The sequence below is a fragment of the Amborella trichopoda genome, chromosome 3, assembly GCF_054954075.1.
Source record: "Amborella trichopoda isolate Santa Cruz 75 chromosome 3, AtrichopodaSantaCruz75HAP2 v2.0, whole genome shotgun sequence".
NCBI classification, from domain to species: domain Eukaryota; kingdom Viridiplantae; phylum Streptophyta; class Magnoliopsida; order Amborellales; family Amborellaceae; genus Amborella; species Amborella trichopoda.
The window spans coordinates 36,054,799-36,082,566 of record NC_142338.1 but is presented as its reverse complement, the minus strand read 5'-3'; the positions used below and the strand labels follow the sequence as shown (position 1 = coordinate 36,082,566).

Genomic DNA, 27,768 nt, shown 5'->3' with positions numbered 1-27,768 from the left:
TTCATTTATTTTTTCTCTCTGGTCGGTCATCATCACGGAGCGTACCACATATCAAAATTCTCATCTTGATGAGATGAACATGCTCACCAAATTTAGGAGCGATATGACTTGGGGCGAGTTAGTTATAGGCCTCAAAAGTGATTGTAAACGTTTTACCCATAACTTTGTCTTGGAGTGCCCGATTAAACCGAAACTTGACCCATAGGAGTTTTTGATCGTGCCGAATCTAATGGTGATGGTCCCAAAGCTATTTGACACACCAACAATATGGCTCTAGTTACAGAGTCTATTTCAGGGCACTAGAGACCGATTTCGCTAAAATTGTTTCTTTGTGTTCACTGCCTTAGACATGTCGGATCGCGATGAAACTTGGTAGGTGATTTTTTGAAGTGCTGATGAAGACCTTGACCAATTTTGGGGCCATTCTGAGACTTTTGAGAATTTCCATTGTTTTGTAGGCTTTATTGACCTGCTTCCTATCGGGGACCAAGGTGTAGAAAAATACGTTCAAACAAAAGAATTTGAGCACCTTTTCCCCTAAAATTTCCAGCTTGAACAAGGATGGTAGGGGCCAGCTAGGCCACCTAAGGAGGACAACGGAGAAGCAAGATTGGTCATTCTGCCCTCTGTGGGTGGGGTCGCAAATATGGGGATGATGAATTCCCCAACTTGGACGAAAGAGGAGTAATAAGACTCTATTGCAATTTTAGAGAGAGAGAGTCGAGATGTTTACCTGAGAACAGACTGAGCTAACTATATGGTGGGGTGTCTACTGTGGAATCCCTAGTTGATTAAAGCTGATTTTTCTTCGTGCGGGAGGTAGAAAAAAGTATCTCAATCAACCGTGGGGGGTTTATGCGCATTAGGTGCATGCTCTCTTGCGGGTGGATAGGAACCAATAAAAAGAGAGAATTTACAACAGGGGACGTTTCGGTGCTTACCTCGTTGTTTTTGGGGTTCAAGACACACTCGGGCAATTTGCCCTCTTCGCTAGAGATGCGAGGGGAGAGAGACGCGACTGTGCGTCCTCCGCTGACACAGTTATTGTGTGGAGCAAGTAACAAATGAAGAGAGAGAAAGAAAAAAAAGGGAGGAAGGGTTTTGAGCTGCGAGGTTAGGGCTAGGGGTAATTTCTCTCTCTGAAAAAGTTTTTTCTCTTTTTGGTGCTAGATCCAAGGGTTAGAAGCAAAAAACAAGTAGAAACGAGCTAAATGGCTCTATTTCATTAATGAATTATTTGACCCTTTTTACAATTGCCCTAGGTTTATATTTATAGATGATCCACAAACAAGGATGGATGCTCAAAACTAAAGCTAATTACAATTGAAAGAAATTACAATAAAATCCTGAGTTTAAGAATAAAGACCAAAATGCCCCTAAAACCTTTTGTGCTAATGATGAAACCATCCCTCTTTGAGGGGCCTTTCACCATTGCCAGAATTTGGAAGCTTTTTTTGGGTTGTGATAACGATTTTTTAGGCGATCGGTCATCGTACTCTTGATGCTTATTTGACTGTGAAGATTTTGATGTCTTTTGATCATCTTGCGGGCAACTCTTCTCTAACGGTAGAAACCCTGCTACGTCGTGAACTTTTTGGCCTTCACTACAACACAATCGATGGTGTTTCGAGTCTTTATTTAAATTGCAGATAAAAGAGGAGACTTCCACAGTCATTTTGCACCAATTTTTATCCGTTTTGGTCCTTGCTTGAAGTACTTTCTGTTTTCGAGAGATCATCAGAAAAAGGGATTCCGGTGATTGGGCGATCTTATTTTCTTCTTCCTTGGAAATTGCGGTTTATCCGACCTTGGATTGAATGTAACAGTTATACTACTTTGTAGCCCTTCGTGATATGGTCCCATCAGTGCTATCTTTTCGATGATCCGATGTACAATTCTCGAGGTTATTGCTTCACAAAGTTCGAGATGCTTTTTTCCTCAAAAGCTCGGTTTTCCATGGTTTCGAGCTCATCTTCTCTAGAAAAACTTTGATTATGGATCATGTCACGATGCGTGCCATATGTCAAAATGATCGGGTCGTCGAGAGCTATCTTGTCTCCTTATTTGAACTTGATCCGACTTCAATCGAGCGGTGTGTGGGTGTTTTCACGTCATCCAGAGAGCTGAAGATCACGATCTCCATGATTGGGGACTGGTTTTGGTGAGGCCCCACCGTAATAGTGTACAACTTAGTCTTTCTTTCAAGGTAATTTGGGCCTAAAATGTTCTTGGGAGGTCCGATTTAGCCCAAATTTGGTCCCTAGGGGTTTTTTGACTTTCTTGCTGCAACGACAGTGGTCTGGTACTGATTTGAAGTTTTTAGTATGGGGCTGTGGTTGTAAAGTCTCTTTGTGGTGTGATGGTACTTTTTCCAAGGTTGCCTAGTGTTAGGCTTATTCTGCAGCGTTCCCTTGGTTTGGTCGTGTCTTGAGCACTAGCAGGGCTAGGTTTTCATTGACTGTCTTCTTATTTGTGTGAGGGATTTAGGTATATCAAAAATGACATACAACAGTGACCCCTAAAAACCATGTCATCGCCTACCTACTGACTGTCTCTACCCTTGAAGAGAAACCGTGACATCTCAAGACCATATTTTAATACACTCTCTCAAGACAACCTTTAACTTAGTTCTGAGAAGTAGTATCCAAATACTCGGATCAGACTCCTGATGAACTATTTCGATGTTTTATTGAACAATATCGTGGTACGAAACAACAACCAATGAACCTTGGGGAGGTGGTTGTGAAAAAGCAAAACCTGAGCACGTTGTTCCCCGACTTTGCCAACCGATCTAGGGATGCCACATCAAAGGTTATTGATTGTACACTTTCTGAAACCTCACAAATGAGCATGTGCCTAGAAAATTCTTTATTAGAGTACATAAACTTCTTTAGTCATTAGCTACGTCTTTTCTCCTTCCAACAAATGATTGACCAAGTGGCTCTATATGAAAGGTCAAAGGTCGTTGCCGCCAGTGCAAAACCTGAAAACCTAACAATGGCAGCATCATCTCAGAAAAAATGAAGGGCAACAATAACAACAAGAAAACAAACCAAATGCTCGTAGCACCGGCTGCTCCTCAAGCACAAAATAAGAATAACCAGCCTAGGGGCACCAATTGAAATAATAACAATTATAATAACAGTTCAAATACTGGAGGCAAGCGGCCATTTTCAGAAGTTAAGCTTCCACCATTGCAAGAATCCCTCTCCCTTATCATGACTAAAATCTTGAAAGTAGGACTTGTTGTTCTCCCCTACCCAATTGAAAGTAGGACTATGTGACCTGGGTAAGTGTATACCAATTAAAATTTGCTATCTTTTTCTTTATTTTACCACCCGGATCACTTACAAGTGTACAAATATAATATGTGCACTAAATAAAACCACAAGAATGCCACAGATTCTCACTTGCTTGCCAACAAAACAAAAACTTATTCATAACATGAATTTGAAAATTACTTAACACTTGGAATAAAATAAAAAAGACATGAACTAAAAGAAATAATGCATACCTTGTGCCAGGTTAACCCCAATAGCTTCACACACCCCACACCGGTTCGCCTCTTCTAATGGCACACGGGATTTAGGTCCAAACTTGACTCAAACTTGACAAGCTTAAGTAAACCCACCAGAGAAAATGAGAAGGAATAGGGCTAGACCAAGGCTCAACTCATGAGCATAACTCAACACATAGGACTAGGGTGTGCTATCCCTTGTGGCTTGGGCGTTCCATTTCTTAGAATTTCTTAATTTCCTAAACCTTATGTTAGAGAGAGAGAGAGAGAGAGAGAGAGAGAGAGAGAGAGATAGAGATTTGAAAGGGATGTGCCAACCCTAGGGTTCATAGAGAGAGAGACATGTTTAGTCAAAATGTGTAGAATAAGGCCCCCCATAGAAATTATATATAGCATAGAGGCAAGGGTTTTGTTATCATTATGAAACTCAATCTTGACCTTTAATCATAGAGACCTGTGGGGTGAACAGATCTTATCCATTTTAATCCTTAAATCAACCATCAAGATTAAAAAGAATGAGGGGGAATCATTATCCCTCAGTTTTCATAACTCTATTCTCATCAAATATCATGTAAAGAAAATATTGTCTTTATGCAAATCAATTTCAATTATTCTCTTACACTTTCCCATTTGAATCAATTAAAATCTATGCAAAACACTTCCAATAAATTTAAAACAAAGTGCATGGTTTCTTTCACAAGCCACTAGAATAGGAAAGAGACGGGGAAGTAAGGCGTCCCACTCATGTAAGGCCATTATGAGCCCCACCCCCCCACATGTGGTGGGCCTAAAATAATCCCAATAGGAGCCACATCTTAATGTATATTTTAGTTATCTAAAATATAATTAAAATATATTTAAACATATTTAAAAATATTTGATGGGAATTTGATACATAGATTTAGGAATATAATAAGTATATTGAGGACTCCATCCTTCTATAAACTGTAACTTACTACACCTTCTCAAACTGGCCTAACAATTCCCGTGACCCATAACACTTTGCAGGGGTTCATGAGTAGACTATTAAAGTCAGTCAATAAATAAAAGAGACATGATCCTAATCTATGGATTACAGGTCCCTCCCTAAAGACAAGTACAGGCCCTATTCCAACACTATACTCCATGGATCTTTCCAACACAGTCCAGTGTTGTAAGGAGTCATTTGTTTGGCATATGTACACAACATACACCCTCATCCAAAGGGCCAGTTCCTGGACAATTATCTAGTGCATATATCGTGCGATAGTAATGACGAGGATTTGGCTCTTGTCCTCTCTAGCTAACCATCACACACATGAGTTACATCCAGTCCCTGGCCAACTGCCCTGTGTACAACTTAGAGCTCATCAATTGATAACCCCACATCGAAACCCTTATCAGTTGTGCCAAAAAATACCCAAGGAAAAAGAAGACCCATAACTCCAAACCGGGCGTCATCATCATGGCAAGCAAAGACCCTCAAGAGGTCGACCATCTCATTAGAAGAGAAAATCACTTTAAGCCACCAAGATTGATGGTCGATGCTCTGGAACAAAGGTTTGACAATCCTATCAAGGCCGATCAAAACCCTGTTGCGTCAACAGAAAAAAAGAAGAAGAAGAGAAGAACGAATAGGGAATGGACACGACAGAACAGAGTACGCAATATAACCTGCCTACTCATCTGAGCAAGATTCCATCGTCCATCTCTATTATGGACCTCCTGAAAAACTTTCCCATTCACTGGGCCATATCGAGTAAGTGTTGAGAAGGACTCACGTCCCTACGCACAATAAGCCTGAAGAATTGAGTAGTATGATAAATCTCTTAACGACACTGACCCCCATCACATTTATTGATGATGATATACCTCTCGAGTTTAACCATTTCCACCCTCATCCACTCTACATAACCATTTTCATAAGCGGCTATGAGATAAGGAGAGTGATGGTTGATAATAGGGCATCCCTTAATATCTGCCCCCTAAAAACTATCTTGAGAGTAGGATTATTCCAAGCAGACCTTGAGGCTTAAAATATCTCAGTTGCCGCATATGACGGAGCTCACATGCAAGCTTTAGGGATCATCTCTATCATCCTCAAGATCAGACCAATAGTCCAGATCGTTAGGTATTATGTCCTTGACATCAAACCTTCATTCAATATGTTTATCAAAAGGCGTTGGCTTCATGAGAACCTTGCCGTAGCATCTACCTTACATCAATGCCAGAAGTTTCCAATCTAGGGTGCGCTCAATTGTTGTCACAATGGCAAAAGAGGAAATATCTAAATATTCCAAAATCCAAGAAGTTCCTCTCTTGGCACAAAGAAACAAACTGCATCTTGATTCATATAGTGCAAAGAGAACCACCTACCTGGACAATCGATAACTTTTAAGTTGTCTGAACAATTAAAAGATTGTTATGACCGATACAACTTCAGTTGGTATACGACATAACACATACTGCTAACTCAAGGATATTGTTTAAGCTTTGACCTCAAAAAGAATGAACAAGGGGTCGTTGAGGCAATCACTCACCTTTAGCGAGCTAAAATTGACACAAAGGAGCGAATATGATTAGCTTGCACCCTTTTTAAACTTCAGTGCAAACTCAAGGCTTCTCAGAACCCAGGTTTTGTTTTCAGAGGAATTCAAAGTCTTCATAAAAGGATTGAATCTCTTCCAAATCCGACAAAGCTTTAGGGTTAAGTCTGGTGCCATGGTCAAACCTCCAAAAGGATTGGAAGAGGGAGAATGTTGCCCCTCAAGCAACTCTCCTAAGCTATCAAATACTTTATCTTCACTGTCAGATTCCTCATTAGATGCTGGGAGCCAACCTCCACAACCTCCATGAAGAGGGGGAGCCTACGGGATGGCTACCTCTCTATGAATCCATCTCGATTAGCCACAGCAACACCTCCAGCCTCCTCCGCATCAATCACATCAGTAAAGTAACCATCCTCAAAGCCCATGCTCTCTTTTATCTCCTAGTAGTCTCGACTACTTCCTTTATTTCCTTCACATCAGACTCCTCCACCACCCCCTCCATGAGACCCAATAAGAAGGTGTGCAGAAGAAGAAGAAGCACTCGTTGAAGGAGAATGAAGAAAACAAATGAGATTATCAAAATTTGGGAAGTCTTTGGGCAGTATTTATAAATAAAAATCATGATCTAAAAATAAACTCAAGGCTCAGAACATGGTTATCAGCTCTTTGAGGTTGTTGAGTGGTGTGACTCATGATGTGTCATACTATCTGATTCATGATGCATGTCAATGGACAATTCATCATGCGTCGTGCTGCCTAATTTTCTCAAAAAGTACAGAATTCATCCCAACTTTGAAGTTGTGGACTACAAAAAGCAGTGTCTCAGTCACCATAGGATCTCGTCCTCAGCATGACGTTAAAATGTGACCTTGTCCTTAGCATGATGTTAAACTACACGATCTCGTCCTCAACATGATGCTAAACTACACAATCTCATCCTCTGCATATGTTAAACTATGCGATATCATCATCAGCATGACGTTGAACTGCATGATCCCATCCTCAAAATGATGTTAAACGCCATAATTTCGTCCATCATTGTATGGCGTTAAACTGCTTAGAGGGCTCCATAGTCGCATGAGGTTAAACTGCTGACTGTCTCATTTCAAAAACATCTCAATCTTCAAATTTTCTTTGAATTTCTTAATTTCTGAATTTTGAATTCTTTTTTCTTAATTTCAATTTCTTAATCTATACTTCTTAATTTTTATTTTTGTTTAAAACTCCAAATACAGGGGCGACTCCATTTGGATGCTTTCGAAGATTTTATGTTCGTTATTTCAAAAACCCTAATTTCTTTGGTTTAAATTATATCCCGACATCAGATCTTGTTTCAAGAAAACTTCTTCCTAGTTTTCAAAATTTTCTCAAAAATGTTTTTGAAAATGATGGAATTGGATCGATCATGATGACATTGCCCAATCATAAAAAGCCTGTTTTTTATCCAAGGAATCTATTTAAATCCCACATACCAGGAACTGTGGACTTAAGTAACCAACCAATTTGGACATTTAGTACTTAAATACCGAACTTGATGATATGATGGAACCCAGGCAGCAAGCCCGACAATTCCTTGGTGAAAACATTCGAGAGATGCTCAGATTGTAAACCCTCAAAAGAGAGACCCAGATAGTAAACCCTGAGTGGACTGGCAGATGATGTGTCGATGGCCTTGATGGAGCGACCATCCTATGACCACTTAAGCCCAGCTTTCGAGTATCTGATATCTACTTCTTTGCCTCTCATGTTCTGGGGAACAGTGAGTGCCAAAGAGGGGCAACTGTAGACACTCATTTTTTACTAGATAGAAAACCTAGGGGACACATACCACAGACTGACCATAATCCATGGGACCACTCTAGAACAAGCCCAAAACCAGGAAAATTGCTACCAAAAGATCAGTTAGCCGCCCAAAATCAAACCCATAACCACCCCTGTAGCAAAACCAAGAAGAGAAGATTATGCGAATCATGATGAATTACACATGTGACTCATCATGCATTGCATTAGTCAAATCCATTATTTTGACCCATAAACTACCCAGATTTAGTTAGAAAACGTTCAACACGAAATCAGGAAGACCAACAATGTGCGACTCATGATGCATCACACAAGTTAGACCCTACAATTTTATCCTGTAAACTTCCTAGATTCAGTTAAACAACTGTCTGCCATGAAACAAAGGAAGTTGCTGTGTGCGACGCATGATGTGTCACATTGTGCGATACATCATGCGTTGTACAGTCTGTTTGTCTCCTAGCTCTATATAAGCCCAGTTAGTGAGGATGGGTGAGAGACTTTTGGGACATTTGGTCATTTTTTAGACTCATGGCCCTGTCTCCCTCTTTCCAAATTCTCTTCGTTTCCCATTTCACAAACTAAAGACATTTTGACCCAAATCTTAGACTTCATAATCTCATAACCTATTAAGAACCTTGAGATCAATACGAAAATATTAATTGAATTAGAACTGGGTGATTCTACATGAACTAGTCTGATCTGGGCCTCGATTTCGAGTGTCGGACCATCAAGCCTTGGCTTGCTATGAGTTTGCATTGTTTTCTTTTATTTATGTGTTTATTTTAGTATTTCAATTGTTTTCCTTTGAGTTATGGCTCCCATTTTATGTTTTTTGTTCCTCCTTCGTACTCCAATTAGCCAGCACGAGTGGTGGCCCATTGTTAGGTCCATTCCATTATGGAATCGACTTATCTTTGGACCACAATTCGACATAATTCCTTCTCTACCCTAGGATTCGAAATGTTTAAGGCAAGATCACCTCGAGTGGCGAACAATCTATAGTCCGATTTTTGTTGTAAACAATTTTGCAAAAATTCATTATTTTTAGTGTAACAATTTAATTCTTATAGGTAACTAAATGAAAATATAGGTTGCTCCCTCAGGTACAACCTAAACTAAGATTATTTTTTGGACCCCAAATTTTAAGGATTTTACCCTCTTTAACCTAATGAGCAAGATAAAAAAAAGGTTCAAATTACACATTTTAGGTGATCAAGAGAGCCACTCACCGTTTGATCTTAGATCCGACGTCTCAAAGTATTTTATTTTTAGTTTTTTTATATAAAAAATGTATGAATATGAAATTTGGTCCGTGTCATCTTCTCATTATGGTGCACCTATAAAAAAATATGAAAAATAATTTTTCGATAAAATGTAATGACTAAAATACCCTTTAAAAATTTCAAGGGTATTTTGGTCAGTTTATTTTATTGAAAATATTTTTTTTATATTTTTTGCTAGTGCTAGTTTAATAGAAGATTGGACGTCCAAAATTTGGTGTCAAAATAGTTTATAGAAAAAAATTAAAATAATAGTGTAGAGACGTGACATTGTGATTGGGACAATCTTAGGCCTCCATAATGGATGGTTGGACCGACCAGGCAGGACTGAGCTACCTGCTCCTCTGCCAGCCCTAATGGTAATGGAAATGGCTCTAGCTTTCATTGTCCATCCTTGACAGTGCCAGTGGTGCATGTGACTAGTTTTTCTGTGGTCATATGGATCATAGGATTTCGTTCCATTAACTTCACCATCCCATCTTACTCCTTCCCTACCATCCCATCTTAGTCCTTTCCCTTGATAAAACCCAAAATGATTCGGCGGTCCTACGGTACCTAAAACTCGAATACTCGATCCTCCTGCTGCTTGGTTCACTGGAGGAAGCGTTGTTTGTCTCTGTTCTGACAAGCTGCAAGCCATCGGCCATGTAATTCTAGCAACATGATTCTTACAAAGTTCAAAACCCATGAAAATCAATGCTCTCTCTCTCTCATGAGTCTTCTTCCCAACTCCCCTGCGTCTATGTCTTTCAAAATTCTAACTCAAGAAAATCCGATCAAGTCCCTTCTCTCTTTACAGTCTTGTTCCTCCTTCCTCTTTAGTTTAATAATCCCAACTTGCAACTGTCCAAAGCGTATCTTGCGTATGTCTTCAGTCTTCCCAACCCAAGAACCTCAAACCAATACCCTCGCTACCCCCCTCATCTCTCTCTAGACTGTCGTTTCTCTCTGTTCTTTTTCTTGGTCTTCCTTCTAGTCATTAATTAAAGGTTCTTCCTGTGATATACTAAAAGGTTCTCAGTCATGGATGATGATTGATAGTGCATAATAGTCAACAGTTTTAACTTGCTGCCTTACTTTTGTTTACAATCCCAATGAGACTCCAATTTGTGTGTGCGCGACATCCAATCAACACAAAAATCGATTTTAAGGCTCGTTTAGTTCAAGCAAGCATGGTTTTAGCCCATGGCAAGGCTCTTCACCTGTGAACCTGCTGAAATACAAATCTGATTTTCAAGGACTTTTTTAGAGAATTAACTGTCAAATCGGACAACTGCATTCCATTGAACTTTGATTGAGATCCATTATTTTCTTCTTGAAAAATCTAATCTTCTCTTCTGACAAATACCGGTACAAGAGCATCCACAAAATATTCAACTAATGCTGTGGAGTTATAAACAGCAAGATATAGATCAGTTGAAAACTGCATTCTAGTTTCTTGTACAAAACTTTTACAGCAACAGTGTCACCTTACCCCATATTATTCATATTTACATAAACAGCAGTTGAGTGCTTGTTTTCCTTTGCAGCATGATAAATTTAGAACAAATGAGAGCGAGAGAGAGAGAGAGCTCTTCTTTCTCTACTGTCTTTGATTCTTTGGGGGCACTTGCATTCAAAATACACCCGCCTTCATTATACGGTGGGGGCATGCAATGAATGGAATCTTGAATAGATATGATAAAGCAACCAGTTGATAAAAATAGATTTCCCTCTGCATTGACCCATATAAATATAGTTGCTATTTAAAGAGACTTGATAGCAGAGTCAGTGCTGAGCCTCCATGAGATCGGACAAAGTGATCTTCCCAAATTGCCCAACATCCATTCTGTCAAACTGGTTGCAAATCTGCACAATGTCCTTCTCGTCCACTTTCCCCATCTCCTTCAGTTTATATATCACATACTCAGATTTACTGCCAACATAAAAAACAGAGTATATACAAGAATTAGATGTGTAGTATAACAAAAGGAGCCAAGTATTATGCCATACCCATATAAACAGAACCAAGAATCCATACTATTTCTTAAATTTTTCTATCGTTTAAAGCAAAGTGAGTAACTAACAAAGTCATTCAACCCTATTATGAGAAGAAGCCATTATTTGAACCTTTCTCTCTCTCATGTGAATCAAATGAGCCATCGTCTACGTGGATGTTTTTTTTCTCAGTTCTGCACAGCACATAGCATAAATGCAAAAGTTTGTGTTTAATGATCGAATACATGCTCTGTTCTTAGAGTTGGTTAACCCTGAGAAAACAGTTGCCTGAAATGTTCCGAGCACGAGGAAAATAAGATCAGCTAGATCCATAAATAAAATACTCCACATTCCTCCACAAATCGCCAAGCCTTCACCTCCAGATGAAGACTTTCAAACTCCAGTGAGAGAATTTCCTCACTGTAACTAACTTTTCAGCAAAATCATATTTATGAATTTTCAGGAAAACATACCACTTGAAAATTTTAATAGTTGGAAGCAAAGTTGCACCTAGAATATTTGAAAAGCAAAATGTGCTAACCTTTGGAAAGATATATGCAATATAACCAGTTCTATCATTGTCTAACTCAACAAAGACCATGACAGTTTGGTTAACCTTAGGTCTGAGCTACACACAATGATTTTGAGTGGTCTAAAACAATGGGCGACCTTCTTTCTTATCTTGAACCCCCATACGGAATCTTCAATCATTCAATATAAGTAGACATCAATAAATCCAGAACCAGAGTGACAAGTTTAGTGTTTTGGATTAGAGTGCAAATTGTAACTTATGACAGCCCCTCATTATGACCATTTCATACGTGAACAGGTAGCATATGCCATGGGAGGCCTTGGAATCTCTGAAGTGTGTTGTTTACCTTTGATGTAGTAAGAACCAATGCATATCTCTATATTTCATTGGATCTGGTGCAAGTCATTTGCACCAAAATATAACTGAGATTGTAGCAGATCTCTTTATATTGCTTAAGAAAACAGAAAATCCAAAAACGTTTTTCATATTTTTTTCCATTTTTAGTTCTCTATTTATAAGGAGGGAGCGAGGGAGGGAGAAAGCAACATCATTGATGGAGTCCAAAGAGTAGATGAATATGAATACATTGCATTGCTGAGCATGTTTTGTACCAGTGAGAGAGATCTATGGATCATCACGACATTTGATACATATTTCCTGCTCATACTGGTTCTCACATCAATTTAGCTGGGAGGATTTTGTACCAAAGCACTAGAAGATAGCAGCATCAGACATCTGACTACTAATGTTTGGATGCAAAAATTTCCCAACTGTTACTGGCAACATAGATGTTGGCTATTTTTAGTTTTCCATTTTCTTCTTTTGTATAATACAATCTTCTAATTTGTTATGCACTTGCTTTGCTTACCCAGTAATATGCATGCACATGCACATGTAAGAAACATACATGAAAAAAACTACTTCTGAGCTGGAAAAACTCACCTGAGTTGACTTGTTCAGTGGGCTAGTTCCATAAATGAACTTGGGATTATGTGGTAGCGCCATGGTATGTGTAGGGGATTAGCTGGGTTTGATCCCACTACATGGACCTATACTTATTTACCCAAAATTTTGAAAATACCAAGTTTCCTAAGTTAGATTTTTTACTTTCCAAGCTCGGACTTGTCACCATCAAGTTCATTTTTCTAACATTGATATACACATGCATTTTCTAGCACTGAATACACATGCACAAAAAGAGCAATCAACAAAAAGAACAGACAAAAGTTGCTGCATATGAGCATGTTTTTTATAATAACCTGACACAGCTTCTACTTTTGGAAGCTAGATGCTTGCCAAAATGGATTCACAAGATGCAAGAAAGTTTTTTAAATAATAATAATAATGATAATACAAACCCTTGATCAGTGATTAAGCTGAAGGCAGACCTACTTGACCTTGCCAATATATTTAGAGACAATTAAACTGTGTTTATGTGAAATACAACGATCTTAGTCACAGATTCATCAAGGGGCATCCTGAGCGGCTTCTGTCAAAGATACTGATTTATTTGAGTACATGTTCAGAGGTGAGAATGAAAATGGTCCATCAAAAAGTAATTCAACTCAGGAAATAGGGGAAAAAAAAAGTAATTGGGAAAACCAGTGAATGTAGTTTGCTTCCCATTTTCATGATTTCTTCTTTGAGAGAATGAAATTATGACATTGAGATGCAACTCATATCTCATAGTTCCTTTTTCGAATATGAATACATGAAAATGAGATTCAACTCAGATCATGAAAACGTATTCATGATTTCTTCCAGCAGTTTCTTACACCTAGATTCTTTACTAGAATTTCCTTCAAATAAAGAAGCTCAGATCTAGTTGCACTGGAAAATGCAGACAAGTAGAGGTAATACAGAGCTCAAAATCCAAAAGAAGAAAAAGGGAACTAGAAATATAACAAGAAGGGTGCTATAAAGGGACAAAACACACTGCCAAAAGAGCAACCGTTTCAAATACCACTCTTTGCTAGCATATGAACAACTACAACTACAATGATCTAACTTACAATGTGGTGATAGGGTACAGCTAATGTGAATGAGATAAAGATCCACATCCTCCATGGATGTGCTATCAAGAGGCCAGTTTTTCTTCAGTTGTAGTCATGCCACAACTCCTAGCTTGACACTCCAGACCTTTTCTGATAGGGTTCCTATTGTTTGATTTTGGAGTCACTAATCATGAAACTGGGAATGCTCCTCTTGTTTGATTTTGGAGCCACTAATCATAAAACTGGGAATATTTCTTCTTTTAATCTTCCCAAACCCATGAATGACGTCATGTTATTTGCACATTCAATGGCTCTACCTGTTCGCTTTCAATGCCAGATTCAGTTGCTCTATATTACTTAGCCATGAAAACGTGGCTATGTAACACCTTTTTCCATGGATCCTATTTCAGTGGTCAATTCATTGATAAAAGTGAATTTTCTTTGGTTGAGGGTTTCAGATTCAGGAAAATGATTGGAAAAGGCATTATGCGAACACTATTTCACAACAATCCCACAAAAAATTGTCTATGGTCCCAATTACTTTGTCTTCCTTTGTACCATTATAAATTAGGATATATTAATTCTAATATTTGAATACGCAGTTGAAACTGAATGCGGTTTCTATGTCTAGATGATATCATGATAGACAATATAACATATTTTATTTACTTAATCACAATTTGAAAGTCCTATTAGACAGGAGCACAAGAAAGATTCCCATTCTAATGTCCTGGATGACAGGAGCAACGGAAAGATTGCTGTTCTAATGAAGTTACGAATCACGCTATTGTCAATACTCTTAGATTGGTTGCATTATTAAGAGCTCAAGATAGCTCTCTCAATCTCAATGTTGTTATTTCCATACATGGTGTCATTGTAAACTCCAAAATATTTGACAATGAAACTGACTGAAGCTATCTCATTGAGGAAACGGGGATGGGCATGTGATCCCTAAAATGGCTATGTCAACTCCAAGAAACTGATTCTAGGAAGGGCCCCTGAATCTGATGCCAGTTTATAAGTGTCACGATCGCTTGTAAAATCTTAACTGGCATATAAGAAATCACAAGCAAACATTTAAACACTTTCGATGAATTCTCCCCAAAATGGTTTGTATTTTGAGGAGAATTTGAACACTTGTGATTAGGAGCTTCTGGGACATGAGATAAGGAGTTTAGGACTAAAACATTTAACTCCTTTGCAATCAATAATCCAGAAAACCCCAATCAATTCAAAATACATTCTTTGCTAAGTTGTTACTGCTCCAAAGTCTGAATTCCAGCCTTGTCCACCAAGAGAGATAGAGACAGAGACAGAGAGGGGGAGAGAGCACCTGACAAAGCCATTGTGGTCGATGTCGGCAACAATCAAGTCCTCCGCAGTCATGTCGCGGGCCAAGATCCTTCTAGCCATGTGACTGTGGCGCCTATCGACCCTTGCCTCCGCCAAGTACAAGAAGGCACGAGCCACAGCAAGTGTGGACACAAGCAACCAAATCGAGGCAAACGCCCTACCAGACAGGGACTTGAAGGTCCCGTCTCCATATCCAACAGTTGTAACTGACATAATCGACAGATACAAAGCGTCGATCCATCCTAGCCCCTCCACCAACCTTAACACCCCAATTCCAATCCCTACACACAAAACAACCACCCCTAAGGCCAAACCTACCTTCGTCCTAATCCTCATCCTCCCCTTTTTCACATCAACCAAGTAGTTTGGAGCTTGAGCAGTGGCCAACAGCATGCTCTCTTGGAGGTCTAGCACATGGCTCACCATTGTGGAGAGAAAGATATCGATGAAACCGAAACCTATGAGAACGAATAGGATAGAGAAGATTTTCGAAGCAGTGGATGATGGGGTGATGTCTCCATATCCAATGGTGCACATGGTCACGATGCAAAAGTAGAGGGCATCAATAGCAGGGTGGGTTTCGTGTCCTGAGAAGTTGTTTCGATTGAGGGCATAGATGATGGTGCCTAGAGAAAGATAGAGGATGAGGAGGACGAAGGCTTGGCGCACCACCGATTGGGAGGAGGTTTGGGGTTTAGAGAGAGGATGGGATGTTGGGTCGTGGATGAGGACTATCGCAGGCGCGGTTTGTGAGCGGTGGAGACGGTGGTTGTGAGGGAGGCATGGGGTACCCGACGATGGAGAGGGACGGGTGCCGAAGATGAGTTTATGTTTGAGAGAGGAAGAAGGGGAGGTTAAGGGTGGGGTGATTTCAGAGTGTTCAGGGAGGGGAAAGAGAGGGGAGGGAATGTCTGAGCCTCTTGTTTTGGGGCTGAGCAGGCAGACATATGGAGAAGAGTCCTCCATGGTCTTTTTCTTTTTTTCAGGACAGTATTTTGGATTTTGAGATGGGGAGAATCATAAGGTAGAGATAAGGGTCATAAGACATGGGTCTTGGTGTAATGAAAGAGAAACGTCAACTAAACATGACCGAGAGGGAGAGCTCAATCAAAGAAGCAGGAGCCAAGCAGTTATAAACCAGTGTCATGAACTACAGATGAGCTCTGATTGGACTTAATGGTGAAGAGTGAGGGGAGTAACAGATATGACAGGAACCACTTATACAAGTGGTGAAGCGAAGAAAATTAAAAAAATTACCGGAACTCCTTATACAGTTGGGTGAGAAACAGTAGCATAAATAAATTGACAGAAACCCCGTGAAGCAGGATCAGTTACAGTTGTGTAAGAGAGAGAGGGAGGAATAAGTCAAAAGAAACCCAGCACTGAGTGAAATGTGGATCCTGAATGAATAGATTGTGGAGAAGGGTGAAGAAATCAACCGGCAATCTATCAGAGAAATGACAGAAGAAGTAAATGCAGTGATGAGACCACCTGAGTAGGAATATAATAAAATAAAAAAGAGATTGTTGCACAAGATTGAACAACACAAGAAAATACATGGCGGTTGAACGGAGTTAGTTTTGGACTTTTGGCATTATATTTTGTTGTTGTGTCATACGTCCTTGTCTTTTGTACATCGGCAAAACATCATATAGTTTTTTAAATTATAACATATAACTTTGATGTAAAATACTCTTAGCATTATCTTAAAACCTATTTGCATATCTAATTATAAAATTTTAAACTTCAAAAATAATTAAAATCAAATAGATCTATAAATATATAAAAATCTAAACAATCTACTTTCAAGATAATGTGTTGTAAGATGCACTTGAGACTCAAAAATATATATATTTTTTTTTTCATAGTCATACATCTCGTTGTTCGATGTCGAGATGATCAATTAGATTGGTTTTCAACATTAAAACAACCTTTTTCGATGTATTTTTTATGTGCATCCATAGTTCTACATTTTAAGGTTGCAACCGTGTACAAAATTCCCAATTTATACTTTTACTTCCCCATTTAAAAAAAAAGTGTTTTGATACCGCACTATCCCTTTTTTTTTTTCTTTTTTTGTTAACTACCCCTAAGTAGAAAAATTAATTTTCGGGTGTAGTTTGCTTAAGGTTGCAAAGTTAAACAATCCAATTAAGACACATCTCTAAATTTTATCATAAATATAATTTTGATAAGAAAAATTCTTAAGATGGCTTGTAAATATATTTTTATCTCTAATTATAAAATTTTAAACTCTAAAAATGGTTCAAATCAAGTAGTTCGATAAACACAAGAAAATCCTGAAAATAGAATACATGAAAATCTTGAAAATGGATGGTCTAGATAATGTGTTGCAAGTTACACTATTTCGCGGACACGAAATCTTTTTTCCTTTTCGTATTCGTACATTTTAATATTGAGATGATCAACTAGAGGTTATTACAACATCCAAATAACCTTTTATGATGGATTTTTTAGGTGCATCTTTAATTCTATATTTTAAGGTTGCAACTTTATTTAAAATTTATAATCTCTTAGTGCATTTTCCAACATCCAAACAACTTTTTATGATGAATTTTTTAGGTGCATCTTTAATTCTCTGTTTTAAGGTTGTAATCTTATTTAAACTTTCTCCTTAACTTTTTTTAGACCAGACTACTTGTTTTTTTTTTATACCCTATTTTCCACTTTCTCTATGCCGGTCAGACATAAAATATAAGGGAAACAATGGGCCGCACTAGACGAGGCCGCCCGGCCTATTGTCTACCCTAAAAAAAATGAGCTAGACGACTACAACTTGTACAAAGCTTGTCCGGTGCAATTTTTTTACCTGAATGGCTCTATGTTCAACTTGTACGGTTCTAACACATTTTTGGCTGTATGCCGAAGCGGCAAAAGCTCCGGTACAAAAATTGCACGGGACCGATACGTATTGAGCTTTATGTTTTGAAAACATAGGACATGGGGCTTTATTTTTCATCAAAAAAACTAACTTTTGGGTTGCAAAGACACAGAAAAATGGTGTTAGGTTTAATAAGATGCCTAGAATATCTATAATTTTTCCTTTCGCAAATTGCTACCCAATTCTTAAAAACTTTTGCATAGCTGCTCAGGTAAATATTTTAAAAACTGCCCCTATGACAATCTCCTTTTCTCACAAGCCCGAAAGTCCTGGCTTTATTCATGTTCTTTACCAGTGTTCACAAAATCGAACGGAAACGGTTAACCGGACATGGGCCTGTAAGCAGTTTAACCAGCCTAACCAGTAAACCAGTCGATTCAATCGCTTTAACTGGATAAGTCTCGAGCTGTCAAAAAAGTGTTATAAAAATAAAAAAATACAAAAAAAAAGCTACTAAAATATGAAAGGCATATAAAGAATGATTGAAGCAAAACACATTCAAATGAAATTGAAAATTAATGAAAAAATAGATTTTATTTTATTTTATATTTTTCAAGGGCTATTTTTAAAATTTTCTAAAAAAGATGAGGAAATATAAAAGTGAGTATTAATGACCAAAACAATTTTTAATCTTTACCCTAATGTAAAGAATATTTAAAAATGCATTATAAATCAAATTCCTTAATTTTGAGAATTTATATATATATATATAGATAAATATTTTTTTTAAATACCGGTTGATCATCCTAACCACCCAAAACCGAAACCGGCCACTGGTCAGTTCCGATCTAACCGCTAACCTCCTGGTTAGATCGAGCGATTTTGCAAACAATGCTCTTCACCCAATCCAAAAAAATTGTCTTCCCCACCCCACACTGACCCTCTCTTCGCTGGAGGATATAGAAGGTGGTGTTATTCTTCACCCTAGACCCAAAAGCCCTAGGGTTCATATCTTTTTCTCTCTCACAGTGTCCATAAATAGAAGGACCTAGTTTCCATGCGGCCAAGTCCGCATATGTAGAAATGAGGGTCTCTTAATAAAATCTATTTTTGAGATGGATTTTAAGCCTTAATTTTTAAAGACATGTAATATCTAACAATGAGATCATGAATATGAAAAAATAAATAAATTTTAAAAACTAAACGTAATAATTATAGTAAGAAAACATTTAAACCGTTAGTTTTCATTATTTTTAGATGTAACACCTACTTGCATCTATCTTTAAAATGGATACTTTATACTTTCTGGACTGCATATGTAGAAATGCGGTCCAACCCGCATGAAACAATTTTCCTAAATAGAATAACAAGGACGGTAAAGGTGCTTACGTTAGAAACATAAAGCTCTAGATATTCAATTTTTTGCTTATCTCATTGTATATGAAGGTGATGAAAGAGAGTTTGTTAGGTGAGAGAGAGATATCTTTAGGATTCAGTAAAGAGAAAGAGCTAACGAGTTTTGGCAAAGAGTTTTTTTTTTTTTTCGTAAGGTTAACTTTTATTAGTGTGGTTTGCATAACGCGACAACCTTAAACGAACCAAATCAGGTGTACCTCCAAACTGTAGTGAGATGTAACTTTAATGCTGAAAATTTCAATAATGACCAGAAGAACTAGTTTATATCTAATTTTAAAATATAAAATTCAGAAAACTGGATTATGCAAAATTACAAAAACTTGAAAAATATTGAAAATGAGTGAATTAAATAATGTATTACAAGATGCACCATTTTTAGATCTTGAAAACGTTATTCCTTTTGCATACTTCTCAATGTCGAAATGATAAATTGGAGAGTTTTTGAGCATTAGAACAACTTTTTATTTTAGGGTGTAGTTTGTATAGAGCCTAGGCACTAAACAATCAAATTAGAGCCCACCCTCAAATAGTATCAAAAAATGTGGTTTCACTACTGAAAATCTTTGTGATAGCCTTAAAATATATTTTCATCTTTATTTATAAAGTTTAAAGCTTCAAAAATAATGTAGATCAATGGATCTATGAAAACTTAAAAATCTTAAAAATTGACAGTCCAAAAATGCGTTACAAAATACACTATTTTCAAAACTTGAAATCCATTCTTTTTAAAGGCTATGCATCTTGATGTTGAGCTGATCAATTTGATGATATTTGGGCATCAAAACAACTTCTAGTAAAAAATTTGAGCTAGGCTCAAATTTGATTGTTTAGAGCCTAGGCTCTATGCAAACTTTTCCCTTTTTTTATGGGGTGGCTTTGAAGCTTTCCTTACTTTTACAATATAAGGTTGACACATTAGATAAAATTTATCCAAACTTTTATTAAAAATAGTTTGTAGAACGAGGGATGTATAGATAGAAACAAAGAAATGGAAAAAATAAAAATAAAAATAAATATCATAAAAAGAAAAAAAAAAAACTTAAATTACCAAATAAAAAGTACGAGAGAAAAAGATGAAGAAAGGGAAGGAGAAAAAGGGGAAGAGAGGGTTGGGGGCACAATGAAGAAAGGAGGAGAAATGAATGAGAGACGAGTAAAGGGTAGGAAGGAGAAGAAAGGGGAAAGGGAGAGGTTGACGAAGAAAAGGGAGTGAGGAGGGGGAATGGAAGCCTAGAGGGCCAAATCTTCATGTCTGGGAGGATGTTGCAGCATATGTTGTGTGATTCTAAAGCTCTTGTTTGTCAGTTGGTCTGCTTCGTCTTTCTTTCTATGTTAATGTGGTCAAACTGGGTCTTCTTTCCTGATAGAAGGCATCTAACTTCATCCGGTCCAAGTCTCAGTTTTCAAAAGGCTTTGACATTCAATAGTAACACATTAGTTGAGTCTCCGTCACTGATAATATTGGCGTTGCAATGAAGAAATTTGCTTTTATAGCAATTGATTTTCCTATTGCTATAGAAACAACTTTGCTTTTATAGCAATGGGAAAATTAATCCCCAACCTATTTCTTGTTGTACATTAAAAACATCTTCATCTCGTCAATGTTTTTCCATGCATAAGAAGCAATGTTTGACAATAGTAATTTTTTTGCCGATAATCCATTTCTTCGATACTTATTTTGGAGAACAATTTTCAAGCATTCAACGGCAGTCCACCACCTCTATGTTAATGGTGCTCCATTTTCTCCAAATTTCTAACCCCTTGCTTTCTTTGGTAAAGTGACTGAGGCCCAATTAGCCAAATGGAAATTTATTTATTTCCTCCAAACCACTCTATTGGAAGTTCCTCATCATCTTCCAATGCTGAAAGCCGTACAACTATGAATTTGATATGGTTCTATTCCGCTCATAGGAACTCGATATGGTTCTATTCCGATCATAGCATCAGAGGCTTCTTTTTGCTCTTTTTCGGGCTTCTTCTTATTCTTTTTTGGCACCTATGGTAGAGATCGGAGGTATTTAGTGCCCAAAAAGAATTGGGGTTGAAAAACTTCAATTATGGGTGGCAATTTAAGAGTTATACCTCCTACAATAGAATAACCAACTTCTAGCCGTAGGCCCCCAAAGTTAATAAGGACATTTAATAGAGAGAAGAAAGGGGTGAGAGACGAGGAGAATTGGTGAGGTCCAAACTCTCGTAGCGATTCATTGCCTAGATTATGAGTCCTTAAAAATTCTAAAATCCATCTCTAATATGGATCCTGAAGGGAGGACTCGTATGAATAGATGACTAGGAGGACTTTTGAAAGCTAGATTCATTTTTAAAATATCTCTCATCATTTCTAGTGGGAAATAGTTCGTATAACATCGCAAACTTACGTGTAGAAGGAAAGATGCAGTAATTTATATAGTACATTTTAATTGGATAGTTTAGATTTTAACATTATTTTAAAAGATGTGCTGCTTTTTGACACTGCATTAAAAGATGGGTAAGCTTTCTACGCTTTCCCTACAGCATAAAACTTATATACTTCCCTTTATCCAACCATCCATTTTGAATGGAGGGTTAAGATTGGCCCAATCACCATATCACGTCTCTACACTCTACACTATTTTATTTTTAATTTTTTTTCTATAAACTATTTTGACACCAAATTTTAGACTTCCAATTCTCTATTAAACTCGCACTAGCAAAAAATAGAAAAAACATATTTTCAATAAAATAAAATGACCAAAATGCCTTTGAAAATTTTAAGGGGTATTTTGATCATTATATTTTATTGATAAATTATTTTTAATATTTTTTATAGGTGCGCCCCAATGAGAAGATGACGCATACCAAATTTTATATTCATAAACTTTGTATAAAAAAATTAAAAATAAAATACTTTGAGATGTCGGATCTAATATCAAACGGTGAGTGGCTCTGTTGATCAAAATTAAATGGCTGAATGGTAAGGGAAGCATAGATATTCTATGCTTTAAGGGAAATATAGAAACCTTTCCCTTAAAAGATATGACAAATCTTATGATACTAAAATAGACTGTGTAGAATATTGCAACTTTCCTTTTACATAAAAGGTTATATTTTAGAAACCTCACCCTTTATATTTGGTTTATGTCTTCTGTTTTTTTTTTTGTGTGCGTTTTATATTTTTCTGATAAGAGCCCAGTTCAGAACTCTAAGGTCATTTTTCCTTTGTCCAGAGGTTGGTTCAAAAGCTCCAAATCTGATCCTTGCTTTCTTTCTAAATTAACTTATTCGGTTCTTAATTGGTAATTCATTCAAAAAATTAAGCACCCTTGCTCAAAACGGAGTTCCAAACTGCTCATTCACAAAAATAAAAACTGTTCTAGACTCCAAATAGGAAAAGTAAGGAACATTTTTTTTAAATACCAAAACTTAATTATATTTATGTTGATTTCCCTATAATATTTTTTTCCAAGCTTTATGTAAAATTTAGATGTTCGATCAGTAGTGAGCTTTTTCCTTTTTAACAATCAATTGCAAGTTACATAATATAAAACTAATTGTCTTCTTATATAAGTATCCGTTTATTAGTGAGTGGATCAGCATTAAACAGTAACGACTATATAAGCATCTATTCATTAGTAAGAGAGAGGCCCATCCCAACTCACCCTCATGGACCTAACAAGGCTTTGGCCTAGCAACCGGCCGAGACAACATCCTGTCCAAGTTTATTGCTAATTCTCTCTCTCTCTCTCGACATGTGGTCCATCCAATGACTATGACTAGATGGTGATGGCTCTTGCAAATGTAGAGATAGTTAAAAATCTTCTATTTATTGTGTTTCGTATGATATGGAAATGGAATCTTTTATAGGAATATTACTTATTGTAATGTATCTTATTGAGAATGGGGTTGAAGTCGTGGTGGTAACATCACTTGTGCTCAGCTAAAGTTTAGGTTTTCATTCTCATCTAATGCATTAAAAAACCACTAATGATTTTAAAAAACGGGTAGGGGCTCGTCATCCCTACTAAATTACCCAAAAAAGTGTATCTTACTGTGCAAGTTACCTCTAGTTTTGTTATATATACATATTGATAAAAAAGTATACAATGAGACCATTACTTTGGGTACAAGGTTGGTCACAATTAATCTTGACTCTTGGATGTGAAATTGGGTGGCTGCATTTATTTGATTAATCAAGCTCAAAGTTCAAAGGAAAAATTTTTTAACTTTGTCACACACCCAAGCTATCTTGAATGGTTGTAAGTAATTGTGATCTCACTATACCAAAGATAAATAGTCTCATTGTATACAATCTCATTGATAATAGTTATGTTTTTCCTTGCTCTCTTTCTGTGTTCGACAACAAACATGGTTTTTTGTGTGGCCATATTAGGCTTTCATGTCCTTGATAGGTGCACTCTCTCCCATCACCATCCTTCTATTGGTTGGATGGTGATGCCATTTATCACCATAAGCATTCTGCCATTAACGGCCATAATAGCTTATATAGTGTTATTAGACCCTATTTAGCCAATGGGTAGGCTTTGTGTAAGGTGCTGTCCTTATACACCTGCACCATATAGTTTCAAAGTCGAAAAGTTTATAATAATTTGAAAATCGATTTATATTCTTAATTATAAAATTTCAAATTTTAAATATAACAAGAATAAAGGAGATATATAAACATTTAAAAATCTTCAAATAGACGTTCTAGAATATATATTATTTTTAAGACTTAAAATTCCATTATTTTTCAAAAAATTTTTTGAGACGCACTTTACTTCAATAGTATAAGGTCGCAACCTTATATAAATTTGTTTTAAAGCTAATAACGATCCTGAGTTATGAATCTCATAAGATTCATGCCAAACCATTCGGTTAAAAGTCTATGACTTAGTAGACCATGGCATATGAAATATGGATACACGTGTCTAGGGGTTTAACCTCATGTCGGGCACTTGATGGCTTGGAGTCTTTGTGTCAAAACGCCTAGAAACAAATACAACCCGCCCAATTAATGTCTTAACTGTTTATTCATTTTTTAAAGGGAAAAGTTTATATCGAGCTGAGGCTTTAAACAATCAAATTCGAACCTACCTCAAAATTTTCACTAGAAGAGATTGTTTTGATGTCAAAATATCCTCAAATTCATCATCTCGACATCAAGACGCATGGACATCAGAAAAAAATGGATTTCAAGTTTTAGAAATAGTATATTCTGTAATACACTTTTGGACCGTCAATTTTCAAGATTTTCTTAGAACTCTCGATCTACACTATTTTCTAAGCTTTAAACTTTATAAATAAAAATAAAAATATATTTTAAGGCTATCAAAAAGATTTCCAATATTGAAACCATATTTTTGGATACTATTTGAAGGTAGGCTCTAAATTGATTGTTTAGAGTCTAGGCTTTATACATACCACACTTTTTTTTAATATAGCCTTTCTTTTATTTATAATATAAATATCACAAGGATTATCAGTATCACTATCATTATCATTATCATCATCATTATCATTATTATTAATATTATTAGTATTATTTATTTATTTAATTTTATTTTTGTCTTTTATCTAAAGTTTACTTTAGTCATTCTTCCTATAATAAAAGTATTACTTTTCTTCACGTACTAGTAAAATTTCTAGGGTTTTTCTATCCCTTCCACTCCAAGCTACTTCAATGCTTCCCTTCTTTCCTCTTCTCATCTGTCCATATGAGGGGCATTCATATGTTCAACGTATATTCTTTCTCACGTATTTATCTGTTTTATTTTGCTTTTATCTTAATCAAAATAGTCGTACTTTTGTAATGGGGGTTTTGAACCTTGTGTTATAACAAAGAGTCCATTGTTTCAGAAAGACTTACTATTTTGTTTTATTTTTTTGTGGTAATTCGGCTGTAGGAATTGAATTTGAGATGTTGCGCTGTAACCTCAATTGCTAATCACTAAAGCCCAAGTTTGATTTGTCGATATTTAATAATCAATCTCTCCATGCTAGGCTTTACTCCCATGTAAATTTATGCACACTTGATGTCTGTAATAAGTCCTATGGTTAATAATTGTTAGTTTTTAATGTGTGACGGTAAAGATGCGGTGATAATAAATGTTTTTATTGATTGATTATTTTATTAACAAAGATATAGGACTTCGTTTACATACCACAAGATATTAAAGAGACTTTATTACAAGCCAATTACTGAATAACTAGCCCATAATAATGTGTCTATGACTACACTATTATATATATATATATATATATATATATAATATATATATACAACTGTATATTTTGATGAATAAAAAATTCCAATGCACAAAGTAGCAATTCATGGGTTATTGATTTAAGAGTGATTTACGTATGGACATTAAAATTTTAAGTAAAATACAAAATGCTACATTTATATGCAAAAATTACAAAGAAGGTTGATCAATCCGCCATTTTTTTTTTTTTTCTAAAATTGCCTTTTGGTCTATTCGAATTTTGATTATTTATTTTTTAATTTTTGGTTGTAGGATAGTGCTCCCAAGCTTCAAGGCATTGCCTTACTAATGGAAAAACTAAAAAAAGAAATAAAAAATATTCAAAATATGGGTTGACCGAGGGGCAGTTTTGGTAAAAATAATAAAAAAAGTGGGTTGACGGATCTGCTTTGTAATTTTTATATATAAGTGAAGCATTTCGTATTTTACCTAAAATTTGAAGGTCCTTACGTAAATCACTCTTGATTTTAAACTTCGGTATTTTGCTTTGCTACTTTTACAACATGTGAATGGCAGTATATGAGAATGTAAAGTGAAATACACATAAAATTCAATTTATGCATGTATGTGTACATGCACACATCCACATACCCATATATTATATGAACTTATTGTGCCTAGATGATATTTTTTGGTGTTCACATTTCTAACACTCACATCTACTAGTGATGCAATAATACATTACAATTTACAAAATTCTTAGTAAATATATTTTACTAGGTTGATTAGGCAAAATTGTTTTCACTACAATGGAGGCAAGGACATATATGCCCAAATTGAGAGACACAATGAAATGATGAATCAATGGAGAGAATGAATCACAAAGGGAAGTGGTACCTTATGGAGCCATCGTTGTCAAGGTCAGCAGCAACAAGGTCACTAACAGTCATCTCCTTGTGCAGGATCCACTTAGCGATTAATCGATTCCTCTTATCAATCCGTAGCTCTGTGAGATACAAGAAAGCTCTAGCAACAACCAAGGTGCTCACCAACAGCCACACCACCGCGAAAGCCCGACCTTCCAACGTCCTGAATGTGAAGTCGCCATAGCCGACAGTGGTGACCGAGGTGACAGAGAGGTAGAAGCTGTCGAGCCAGCTCAACCCCTCCAATATGTGCAATGCAATAGCCCCTGCCGCTATACAAAAGACCACCACCGCTAGGGCCAAGCCAACCTTCATCCTAATCCTCATCCTTCCCTTCTTCACGTCCACGACATAAGTCTGAAACATCATGTTGCATCTGCTCTCGTCAATGGCGCTGAGTAACACCGTTTCTTGTCTATCCAGGACATAGGTCACCAGACCAGTGAGTAGAATGTCGATGACCCCGAACCCCACCAGGATGAAGAGGCAGGTGAACAGCTTTGTGAAGGCAGTGCACGGCACGATGTCACCGTACCCAATCGTGCACAGCGTGACCATGGTGAAGTATAAGGCATCGACAAAGCTATAGGTTGAATTGCCCTTAAATCCATCCTTCGTCCAGATGTAGACAGTGACCCCTACAAGAAGGTATGCAGCCACGCCGAGGAAAGTTTGCCTCACAATCGAAGGACTCGAACCGGCAGTTGGGGGCGTATCAACTAAACCATGGTAATTTTCTTTTGCATTGGTGAAGAGGGATGGTGCTGAATTTGATCTATGGAGCTTCCTCTTCCTTCTTAGAAGGTCCTCAGAGAAAGTCACTGTGAATGAAGAGCTTGAGGAAGAGGGAGGCCTGGAGGAAGGCCTAGGGTACTGTCCTAGAGATGGAGGGGTCCTAAGGTGGTATGGGTCTATTAGGGAGGGGAATGGGGAGACACAGGGAGAGGTTTTGATCCTTCGGAGTGGGAGGTCTTCTAGTAATGAGAAAGGGGCTTCAGGCTTGTTGGGATGGCGGAATGAGAGCTTCTGGTTTAGAAAAGGCTTCCTGGAGTTGTGCAGAGTGTGGACAAGGAGGGGCTCATACATGGGAATGAAGGGCAAATGGGAAGTGGAGAGATGAAATTCAAAACAATCCAACCCTCTCTATAGCTCCAACTACAGGTCAAACCCATGAAATCTGGTATGGAATTTAAGGAACCGTTTATCTAACAGTCAAACAAACCAAATAGTGTTGGGAGATCTGGAAACCTTCCCTCCTCTCTCTTGGGGTGGCAACGGGCCGGGTCGCCGCCGATAGGAGCCCTAGCCGCCATAGGGCCGCCCTAGTCCCCTTTCAACCAAAAGATGACCTCTTATTTGGTTTTGTTGAAAAATCTTTATTCCTACCAGGGAGAGCTTAATTTAGCATTATTTGCAGTCTT

General features: G+C 37.1%; 2 protein-coding genes across 2 annotated transcripts; both read right to left on the bottom strand.

Annotated features, from left to right (window-relative positions):
* Window positions 1-10,432: 10,432 nt before the first annotated feature.
* LOC18422495 (two-pore potassium channel 3) lies at window positions 10,433-16,552 on the bottom strand. The gene is made up of 2 exons (XM_020668039.2): window positions 14,962-16,552; window positions 10,433-11,040 (listed from the first exon to the last, which is right to left on the bottom strand). The coding sequence occupies exons 1-2, from the start codon at window positions 15,945-15,947 to the stop codon at window positions 10,893-10,895; spliced, it is 1,134 nt and encodes a 377-aa protein (XP_020523698.1). The 5' UTR covers window positions 15,948-16,552; the 3' UTR covers window positions 10,433-10,892.
* Window positions 16,553-19,353: 2,801 nt separating this feature from the next.
* Window positions 19,354-27,768, bottom strand: LOC148782858 (two-pore potassium channel 3-like). Its single transcript, XM_088862490.1, has 2 exons — window positions 26,319-27,768; window positions 19,354-21,235 (listed from the first exon to the last, which is right to left on the bottom strand). The coding sequence occupies exons 1-2, from the start codon at window positions 27,431-27,433 to the stop codon at window positions 21,175-21,177; spliced, it is 1,176 nt and encodes a 391-aa protein (XP_088718616.1). The 5' UTR covers window positions 27,434-27,768; the 3' UTR covers window positions 19,354-21,174.